Source organism: Perca fluviatilis, chromosome 8 (assembly GCF_010015445.1).
Source record: "Perca fluviatilis chromosome 8, GENO_Pfluv_1.0, whole genome shotgun sequence".
NCBI lineage: Eukaryota > Metazoa > Chordata > Actinopteri > Perciformes > Percidae > Perca > Perca fluviatilis.
In genome coordinates, this window is record NC_053119.1 from 8,511,851 (window position 1) to 8,523,049 (window position 11,199).

Below are 11,199 nucleotides of genomic sequence, written 5' to 3' on the forward strand. Positions count from 1 at the left end.
TTACTTATATTATTTGTCTGTCCACACAAGGTAATTGGCAGTTGAAATGTATATTTCTTTAATACACACAGCACACATACATGCAATTCAGGGGTGTAGCGCAGGGTCAACCCATGATACTGTGCCCCTGAAGCAGTTTGGGGGTTTGGTGCCTTGCTCAAGGGAACCTCAGCATTTGTGTCATTCCTAAAAAATACTCTGTTAAGCATGAGCATTCCTTTGCTTTTATTTAATTAATTAGTTGCACTGTTAATTATAATGTTGGTAATAAAGGCATTTAGGCTTATTATATTATTAAAATATAAAGTTAACGAATGTAATGTGTTTATTTATTTTGTACAGGCTTCAAGAGGTGTCTGATGTGGCCATGATGCAGGCGTCTGCTATACAGGCCAGACAACAGTCCAAAGAGAAGGAAGTAGAAGCTTTGAGGAGACAAATACTGGACTACCAGGTAATTGGGTGTTGTTTTAAAATTTTCTTAAACTTTTTTTTGAACTTAGGAAGGGTTAATCATGAACTTTTCCTGTTCAGTACATTACATTTTACTGTTCCTTTTCAATTCAGAAGCTTTTATAAGGCTGACTGCCTGATAAACAGTAAACCTCTGATTTACAAATACAATAAATGGGATTTCAACTCAGCATCTTAGCTACTTGATGCAGTGTAAGAACTCACCATATGTGATAATTAATTGAACTTTGCTGTGTATTTTACACAGATGAATGAAAATCTTCAAGTGTTTCCTTTTTTATCATGTCAAAAATATGGAATAAAAGTAAAACCATAGTTAAAACATTTGTATAATTGCTCTGGCTCTCAATATTGGAATGATAAAGTATGTTGAAATGTATGAATGAAAACACAAACAACCCTGGTTGTGTAGCAAACAGTTTGCGTACATTAATAGCGAAATGGATTTAAGCTTGTTTCTTCACAGTGTCATCTCTTTCCCTTAGTCACAGTCTGATGAGAAGGCCCTCATTGCGAAGCTCCACCAGCACATTGTGGCTCTGCAGCTCAGTGAGTCGGCTTCTTTGGCCAAGCTGGAGGCTGCCACCTCTCATATCCAACAGCTGGAGGCCTACAAGCTGCGTGCTGAACAGCGACTGGATGCCAGTGAGCGCACCCTGTTCCTCGCCCGCCAGGAGGGCAGAAATCGCTCCAAGCACCTACGGCAGACCATCCAGTCGCTACGTAGGCAATTTGCCGGAGCACTGCCTCTTCCCCAGCAGGAAAAGTTCTCTGTGGCCATTTTGAGCATCCAGGAGGACAGAGCAAAAGCCCAGGGGGAGAAGAGGAAGGCCACGGAGGAGAGGAGGAGGGCAGAGGGCTGGGCAGAAGAACTAGAAGTGAGACTTCGATGCCTCGAGGAACTCATGTCAACACTGAAGGATGTGAAAGGGGCCCAAAAGGTAATTCGGGTTGATTGACAGATAGAAATCTTGTCTTCTTTTATTTTTTTTAAATAGTAGAATAACACACTTTGGGTTAGTTTGTGGCACATATTGCCCACAGCCAATCTGCAATTGCTGAAGACTACTCCACTGTAACACTTAAAACAGGTAACTGAGTGGCACAAGAAGATGGAAGAGGCTTGTCTACAGGAGCTGAGGAAAGGTAGGGAGCTGGTGGTCCAGAAGGAGGAGATCAGGTACCTGAAGAACCTTATGGAAGAGCAGGAGCGAACTATCCGCTCGCTGGAAGAGGATATTGTGCAGCGAAACATGGTGAGAGAAAAACTCTATGCACAAACATTTTGTTCAAAATTAATAAACAACCACTTGAAAAACGCATCACTGTTATACAGAAGTATTGTTGTGTTGTGACTTAATTACCTCAGTTACAAAGAGTGGAGAAAAGTGTAGGTATGACAACCTCACAGTTTTAACTGCTTCACTTGTTAAGGAGCTTGTAAGTACAGAAGTGTGTCGGTAGTATTCTAGTGTTCAAGGTAATGCAGAAAACTCTTATTTTTGCCATGTCAAGCTTCAAGAAGAGCGGCAGCTTGCATATGATCAGCGAGAGGTGGAACTGGAGCGCCAGCTGGACCAGTACGAGAAGCACCAGAATGAAATTATAAGCAGTGCGGAAAAGGTAAACTATTGTATGCAGAGGAAATTGTCCGTATTAACAGCAAGTAAAACATGATTATTCAGAAACAGGCTGTTGTTCCCGATTTAGGGTATTACTATATTTGTGGTTGTTTTCAGTATGAGGATGGTACAGGATCCCTACCAGACCCGAGTCTACCTCTTGCTCATCAGTTAGAGTTTGCTTTGGCTAAAATCAGAGAGCATGTCCGCAGCGTGTTGGACACACAGGCCACCTGCAAAAGTTTGAACGAGGTATAGTATTCATTCCCTGTTCATACACTCAGTATTTCTCATAAATCAGATGCATAGCATATTGTTTGAATTCTAATTCATTTCCTATGCAGAAGTTGAAAGAGAAAGAAGCAGCTCTGTGGAAGGCAGAACAGAACGTTGTGTCCAGGGATAGAGTTATCAATGAGCTGCGTCTTCGGCTCCCAGCTGCTGCCAACAGAGAACGCCTGCTAGCTGACGTTGCCAATCATGAAGAGGGCCAGTCAGACAATCAGCCTACCCTCAAGCTGGCCCACCAGACCATCAAAGACCTCCAGGGTCGACTTGACAAAAAAGAGGACGTGCTAAAGAAATACCACAAGCAGTTGGCTCAAGCCAGACAGGTACAGTGATAAAAGGATGCAACAAGTCTCTTATATTCATTTCCATGTGCTTTTTAAGAGGCATTAGCTACTTTGTAAGTAATATTTTATCAGGGATTAGTTGCAATGTATGTTGGAGTTAAGGTTTATGAATGTCTTGAATCTCCAATGGGTGGAAACCCAGAAATCTCAGCAGTTAGATTAAATATTTTTTAGAAGTCTCCACAGAAATATTTTGGCAATTATCTACTAATAAGTAGTGAACATTTTACATATTGCCTCTTCAATTTAGATACCTGGCTTGGAGTTACTATTAAGTTATTATAATTAATAAAGTTTTTAGAAGGTAATCTTTCTATATCCAAAGCATTTTGGTTTCAATTAACCAGTACCTTGTTGATCCCAGGATCAGGAGGAGATGATAAAGAGACACCAGGAGGAGCTGAGAATGTTGCATCAGAAGTTGGACTTGCACACTGACACCTCCCTGGACCACTTCAGACAGACAGCAATGGTATGCATGTGTCCATGCCTTGCTTTCCTAAGTGTTTTTGTTCTTCTGCTCAAATAGCTTTGGTTTTTGTGAGGCTCACAACAACGTAGGCCATAAAGACTGTGCCAAAGCAGGACATCTGCTGGAAGAAGGGACAAAGCACAGAGAGAGGAGAGGCTGTTAGAGAGAAGTAGACAGGTGGAGTTGCAAAAGAACTTACAACTGTACAAGAGAGCAAGAGCACTGCACAGGCAGAGGAGAAAGAAGCACAGCTGAGGCATGCAACCAAGAAAAGGAATGCTGCTAGATGTAAAGCCCCCAGAAACCCTCCAAGTGAAAGTACTTATGGACCACTGATGGACTAACTACTAGCTACTTCACAATGAAAACTAGTTCAACATCTTAACTACTCTAAAGAACTGTAGCGTGCCAAACTAAAACTACAGTACTTTGTAATAGTAGTTTAACTACATCCGAACTATGTTGTGGATAATTATCATTTCTGAGTCTGGAATCTCATATAGTCACACCTGACTTTTTCACAAGCGAAAAAGAGATAAGTGCTTGAGATAAGCTGCTTTTCAACCACAGGAACTTTCCCCCAGAACTAGGAATCTTATGAGGAACTCATTGCATCTCGACTGCAGGGATCGAGGTCTAAATTAAGTTCTGGGGACATTTTCTGGGGGCCTTTTGTACCCCCCCAAAAGTCCCTGATCGTAGGGAAGTACTTTCTGAAGGTACAGGAACCTTCTGAGTGAGGTATGCAGGCACATGCTGCTGCTTTAACTCGTGTACTGCTTCATTCATAAAATAAGGAAGTACTCAAGGATCCATTTATGACCATTTTAGGAAGAGGGGTGACATTTCTCTTTATCTGATATAATTAAAAGTAAAGTTAGGCCTTGCTGAGACAAGAGATTTGCACATTTGCATTTTCCGAGAGTCATTTAGATTTTCCTCTGTGTCTTTGAGTGCTATTTGAAATTTGGAGTTCTGCTTTGTTTAATGCTCCCTCCTTCCTTTTTCCAGGAATTGATGAAGAAGCCCACTATCAGTGTGCCAACCACCAAGCATTTGGAGCATCTGGCTGAGTTGGAGCAGACAGTGGCTGAACAGGACATCTCGCTCGCCTCCGTCACAGAGAAGCTGAGGCTGGCCACTGCTGAGCTGGAGCTACAGAGGGCCGCCATGGAAACACTGGCTGAGAAACACACTGACGAGATGTCAAAGTGATTATCCCTTTTATTAAACCAGAGATTTTTTTTTTTTTCTTCTGAATTTGACCCAGTGGTCACCAAATTCAGCATCCTTTGTTTTTTTATCTTAGTTATTTAGGTGAGTACATGAATTATTGATGCAGATATTATCAGCAGTCAACATAACGGCTTTTAACAATTACATTTTTTATACATAGGCTAACCTACATCTATATTTATCCCATTAGTGTTAACATCCTTGAAACGCTGAAATCAGCTGATCTCAACTCAGTATTTTTTGGGATATTTTGGTAAAATGAACCCAAGATTAGCAGAGGAATAATCACACATTTAAGTTGTGAGTGTGAAATGCCTAATGTTGTACAGCACTAATTTAATTGTAAGCACTTGGCTAATTGGCAACTCATCCAAGATTACACCTAATGTGTGAAAGCCCTATAGTAATACGCTGCTCATGAGGTACAGGGACAATGGGTGGATGTCACAGTTGAGCACCAGGACGCAGTTCAATGCCAAAATTGGTGAAACTAATGTTGAAACTGTGGTGATTGTATAGATATTTTGTACTGCCATATTGAAGATGTGTGTGAAGCATCCACGTGTCACCAAAAAATTCTTTACACTTAATACCCTTTATTAAACTTCTTCAAATCCTTCACTACATACAGTATACTATGTAAGTCTGGACAGACATGGATGCAAACTGCAACTTGACCAGTTGGTTGAGGCTTGCAACTGCAAGGTGGTAATTCTAGTTCTGTATGAGTGAGGAAGTAGACATGTTTTTATTTTTCTATGTTTGCTGCAGGCTAACTTTTAGGTTTAGGTATGTTCCCTTTTAAGTGTTTGTGATTTTGATTTACTCTGATCACGACTAACATCCCCTGCATACCAATTTAGCTACAGAACACAAGAAACACATGGTCAGTAGAAAACAGTGGCCCCAACTGTATAGAGTCAGTAGTAATGACCTGGAGCAAGTCAAAAATACTTTCCCACTCACATGTCAGATATAAACTAAAAGTCACAGTACAAATATTTAAAATGATGTAAAAACACAAGTTAAGAAATCTCTATTTCATAAAAACAATCTAACAGAGGATTTGTTGCAGGCTGGAGGGGTATCATGCTGCTCAGGTGAAAGCTCTGACTGGCGAGACTGAGGATCAGACGGCCCAGATGGCCCAGATGGAGAAGGAGATAAAGTACCTCCGAACTGAGCTGGCAGCCCAGAAGGAGGCCAACGTCCGCTCCCCCAGCAACACCATGAAAAACCTGGTGGAACGACTGAAAGCACAGCTCACCCAGAAAGAGAAACAGCTTAAGGTTGTTCTTTTATTATAAAAGTTTTCTTGTACTTTTTTTGGGGGGGGCGGGGGGCTGTGGTTAGTCCTGTTGCCTTGCTAAAATACCCAGATTCTGTGTGATGAAGTTGTAACCTGACCCTGATGTTTTCCTACTGTTCACTCAATTTATGCTGCAACTGAAAATTCTGCTTTTCAGCCTTTTAGCTGCATAACAAGTAAGAGCAGTTTATCTGGATACTAGTTTCACAATGAACTAAAGTGCCCAAAGCGTTTTTAATGACTCGTCAAAATTACAGCCACGTTCTGCAATTTTTCACCACATACAGAAAAAAAAAAATTGTTTATCAAGTTTATACCAAGAATGAGAGGGAGAGAGGAAGTTGCCTATGTAGAAATGGATAATGGTGCATTAACTGTAAAATGAAATCTGACCACTACACTCATCATATTAATCATGCCTGACATCTCTTTGATCCCTGTTTTTCTCAGGCTCTCAGTAAAGCTCTGTTGGAGCTGCGGGCAGAAATGATGTCTGCTGCAGAGCAGCAAGTCATAGCCAGCGCTGCACAAAAAGAGGAGAGTCTCAATGTACAGATGCTGGTTGACAGACACACCAAAGACCTAAAGGTGGGACCAATTTATCATAATAACACCCTTTTTCATGCATGTTGTATTTCATTACTGACATTTATAAATGTCTGTTGAGCTAATTGACTAACACAAAGAAAGCTTCAGGAGTAAATTAATTCAGATTACATTTCCATAAAATATTAACATTCCATAAAGCAGGGGTCACCAACCTTTTTGAAACTGAGAGCTACTTCATCAGTATTGAGTCATACGAAGGGCTACCAGTTTGATACACTCTTCTGAAATAACAAATGTGCTCAGTTTGCCTTTAGTTATATATGATTATTAATGATTAATGATACTCATCTATGTGAAGACACTGATCATGTTAATGATTTCTCACAATTATCAACAATGACTTAACAAGGTGGGAAACAGATAATCTCAATATTCAATTTTCATTTTTAGAACAGGCCTGAGGGCTACTCATGTGGTCCTTGGGGGCTACCTGGTGCCCACGGGCACCGTGTTGGTGACCCCTGCCATAAAGCAACAGCAATATAATGTACTCCCCCCTTTTATACTCATCAGCAACCAAGTAGACACTACTGGTCTATTTTAATTTGCAGTCACAGCCTATATGTCTCCAGTGTCTCTGAATAGTAGCTAACCCTAGTGAAGTGAAGTTGGTGAACACATGGCATGTGCCAGCCTCCTTAAACAGACAGCATGTTTGACTCCAACTAACCCCTTTTCCTTTCATTAATCACCAATACAGCTAATTGGAGGCTCATTCGGATAAACAAAGTCAGCACATTTGAAAAGTTATGATTCATATGTGTAGCATAACTTGGCAGACATTACTACACTCAAAGGTCACAGCAAATTAAGTGAAATTATACTAACAGATTGCTGTATTTGGAGATACTGGTATTCCTAAAATTAGCCAGTTACATTCCATGGACATAACTAACTATTATAATAAGTAAGTGAGATAAGTCTAGGTATATTCTGTAATTTTTGTAATTGCCAGCAGTCCATGAAAAGACCAAAACCAACAATGGTGTTAGTCAGTGGTGTTAGCTGGTCTCTAAATACATTGCTACTTACCTGTGGCACTCTGCAGCATGCCCATTTGTTTCTATTGTAGTCATTTATCATAAATTCACAAATTTCAAAGTTTTGTTTAAAGAAAAAGGTTATTTTCTAAATCAGCTGGACACTACATTTTAGCAAATGTTACTCAAACAGGGTTATTTTCTAAAACAGCTGGACACTACATTTTAGCAAATGTTACTCAAACAGGGTTTAACTAGTGCATTTGTAGGGGACTATTTCCAGCTGCAGACTAATACACATCTGGCACACTAGTGTGTGTTTATGGCAGCAGGATTGGTGCATGTGAGAGTGACTCAAAATAAACGTAATATATGTAAAGCACTTTGAATTGCCCTTTTGCTGAAATGTGCTATATAAATAAAGCTGCCTTGCCTTGCCTTACATTGGCAGTGTTTGTAGTATAAAGGAATTGGTTTTTCATTGGTTGACCACAATAGAGCTCTATGGCACATACACAGACAATATCTGTTAGTAGCATCAATCCATTCATGGTTTTGGGGTTTTTATGGGATTTGTTGTCAATAAGAAAACTATACAATATCACAAGAAAATCCCTCTTCTGACAAAGGTGCGGGTACAAGAACTCAATGAAGAACTTCAAGCTGCAAAGGAGTTTGCCAAAGCAGCCAAAGGCCGGGAGAACATCCTGAAAGAGGAAGTGGACGGCCTAAACCAGGACCTCCAGAGGAGTCTGAAAACCCAGAGACGCCTTCTGGCTGAAAAGGAGGAGAGAGAGCATGAAATCCAGGATCACAAGCAGCAAATCAAGAGGCTCAGCAGCGCTCTTCAGGTTAGTTTCTCTAAAGAGTGTGTAATAACACACCAAGCTACTGATTTGTAAGGAAGCGTGCAGCTCGGTTTGACCTTGATCTGGAGCTTATTGTTGTTGTTATTACATACGCTTTGAAGTGATACACTCAACGACAGCCATATGACACAATAATAATAAGAATAATAAATTGAATTTCTATAGCGCTTTTCATAGACTCAAAGTCGCTTATTATCATAACATTGTGTGGACAAATGGCAAGACATACAAACCATTACATATAATAAAACTGTAAACTGAGGAATGCATCAAGAATGGATACTCACATTTTTCTACGATTTTAAAATAAACACCTCCAGTGGATATCTGAATTTAATTATTAAGCTGTTCTTCATATTCTGTGTCGGTCTCTCATGTCGCTTACATGGAGCCATAGGTTGTGACCATAACCTTTGCAGTGGTAATATGCCTTGGTTTAACTCATGGACTTAAACAGTAATATGGAATACCTGGTGGTTACTACCACAGTCGGTCTCCATGGTACACTAATTAAGAAACACAAGGTGCTATGGAATTCTTTGTCTCTTTTGTTGACAAGAATCAACCAGAACCAGATGGAAAGGGGCCAACCATCGAGAATCTGCACAAGAAGATCAGGAAGCTTGAGTGTGACTTGGAGAAAAAAGCAGAAATGAAGGATGATCATGGAAAGGTTAGAGCAGCAATTCTGTTACTAGAACTGTCATTCTTTGTACGTTCATTTAATGTACGACATGTTTGTCTTACAGAACAAAGGCGAAATTGTGCGTTGGGAGGAGGGTAAGAAGTGGCAGGCCAAGATGGAAAAGGTGAAGAATTCACTAAAGGAGAAGGAACGAGAGAATGAATCGCTGTCGAAACAGCTCGGCACTCTGAAAGACCTCTATGCCAGGTCAGTGTGTGCATCGTACTGTATCGTTTACGCGGTATTCTTTGATCTCGCTCTTTGTATACATGACAGAATGACTTCAACTTAAAGGATTAGGGTGTAGGATTTAGGGGGATCTATTGGCAGATATGGAATATGATATTCATAATTATGTTTTCATTAGTGTATAATCGCATGAAACTAAGATTCATTGTGTTTTTGTTAGCTTAGAATGAGCCTTTTATATCTAGATGGAGTGGGTCCACTTCCATGGAGCCCACCATGTTGCACCACTCATGTTTCGACTGCTCCTTTAAAGCTGCAATATGCAATTTGGAACATTTGGTTCCAAATGACAGCACGAGGGACTGAAGTTTGCAAACTTCAAATGATAAAAAATCATAATCAGGCCTGCAAGTAATTTTCTTAATTGTTTTGTCTATACATTTTTACTTCAAAAAGGTAATTTTAAAGTATTATATTGTAAGTCTTCCAACTCCTTGTTTTTAACCGACCCACAATCAATGACCAACCAAATAAGATATTATGTTACTATTATAAAAACAAAGAAAAAGTGCAATTCACACATTTGAAAAAGAAAATGTGTGTCTTTTCTGCTTGAAAAATGACTGAAACAGTCAATTGTTTATCAAATCATAATAATAAGAGGGTACACAGTTGTTAAGGAGGGAAGGTGAAGGGTTTGGCTATACACGTTTTCTGTCAATTTTCTAGTATCCCACCCAAACTTACTACTAAAAAAGTGCCTGGTTGCTCACTCGGAGCTATGAATGATACACTTTGTACTAATGTTGACAGTGCACCATTTTGGAAGTTAGTAAACATAAAATCAGTGTACTTTACTGTTTTGTATCAGGAAATAATAAATCTGTTGACACAATTCAATCTGACTTTGGAAAGCTACTACCACTTTCAAATCTGTTAAATGTCAAAAACAGAGTGCAACTATTTTTATTAGTCCAATATTTCTATGTTTTTATTGTGCATGCAGACTAGAGCAAGAGAGGAATGCACTGCAGAAAAAGCTGAAGGGTCGAGGTGTGACTGCCGATCAGGTGGTGGGAGTGCGATCCACTGAATTGGAGAAGGAGATGGAAGAGCTGAAGAAGAAGAACTCAGACCTGGAGACACAAATCCTCACCATAAAGTATAACTAAGTCAAAACAAGACACTAAAATTAAGGCATTTTGAAGATTTACTTACAAGTTTTTTACAAGTTCACTATTGTTCAGTATACTTTTAAATTGGGTACTTTGAACATATTTTCCAATTCATAAATAACCTTTATTTACACAAGAAGCCCCTTTTACAAAATGCTGAATTGACATAATAATAACACATTTCATACAATAAGATGCACTGTTTTTGCTGACGCCAGCATGCATGCCAGTATGGGTAAACTATTTGTGAACTCGCAGACAGCACCAGGCTTTACCTCGTGATGACGCCATGGAGAATCTGACGCTGAGGAACCGCTACCTGGAAGAGAGACTCCACTCCGTAGAGAGCCAGATAGCCAAAGAGCCTTCATCAAGGCCCTCTGTAAGTGCTCATCAACATGCAAACCATGATGATTGTAATAAATGTGCAGGATCTTCTCAGAAATATCCTGATAATTCACATGAAAACATAAATACATGCTAATACATATAATGCTAGAATGATTAAGAAAATGTACCTTCTTTGATGAATTTGTTAAATGAGATTTAATTTGAACGTTTTAGGTATTCATTCAAGACATCACCTTTAAATCTTACAACTCATGATGGCCATTTTTCTTCTCTTGTTCTAAGTTTTTTTTAACCATTTTATAGGCTAAAAGATTAATCGATTAATTGAAAAATGAATCCATGTCAATTGATAATGAACATTATAATTATTTTCAGCCACATTATAGAGATTACAATACCTCCCATTTGTTGGTAGGTTGTCCAGTAGGCAGTCCACAATACATATTCCTACATGTACTGAACAAGACCTCATTTCACTTCTCTGTATAATGTGTTCCTGTTCTATTTCAAGGAGCCAAAACGTTTTTTTTCTTTAATCTCTCTATTCATCATTCTTTGCTCTCTTTTTTTATGTTTCTCCTTCTTCATTGGAT

General features: G+C 39.4%; 1 protein-coding gene across 11 annotated transcripts in view; it reads left to right on the forward strand.

Moving 5' to 3' along the window:
- The window catches only part of cep290 (centrosomal protein 290), a 42,702-nt gene that overhangs the window by 17,590 nt on the left and 13,913 nt on the right, over positions 1-11,199 (forward strand). For all 11 annotated transcript variants that reach the window (XM_039807393.1, XM_039807397.1, XM_039807402.1 and 8 more), the window contains 15 exons: positions 343-454; positions 960-1,415; positions 1,566-1,730; positions 1,990-2,097; positions 2,214-2,348; positions 2,441-2,710; positions 3,096-3,203; positions 4,215-4,414; positions 5,515-5,728; positions 6,199-6,336; positions 7,967-8,188; positions 8,766-8,879; positions 8,956-9,098; positions 10,087-10,242; positions 10,514-10,637. In XM_039807393.1, the coding sequence (XP_039663327.1) occupies positions 343-454; positions 960-1,415; positions 1,566-1,730; positions 1,990-2,097; positions 2,214-2,348; positions 2,441-2,710; positions 3,096-3,203; positions 4,215-4,414; positions 5,515-5,728; positions 6,199-6,336; positions 7,967-8,188; positions 8,766-8,879; positions 8,956-9,098; positions 10,087-10,242; positions 10,514-10,637 (2,665 nt within the window). The remainder of the gene's footprint in view (positions 1-342; positions 455-959; positions 1,416-1,565; positions 1,731-1,989; positions 2,098-2,213; positions 2,349-2,440; positions 2,711-3,095; positions 3,204-4,214; positions 4,415-5,514; positions 5,729-6,198; positions 6,337-7,966; positions 8,189-8,765; positions 8,880-8,955; positions 9,099-10,086; positions 10,243-10,513; positions 10,638-11,199) is intronic.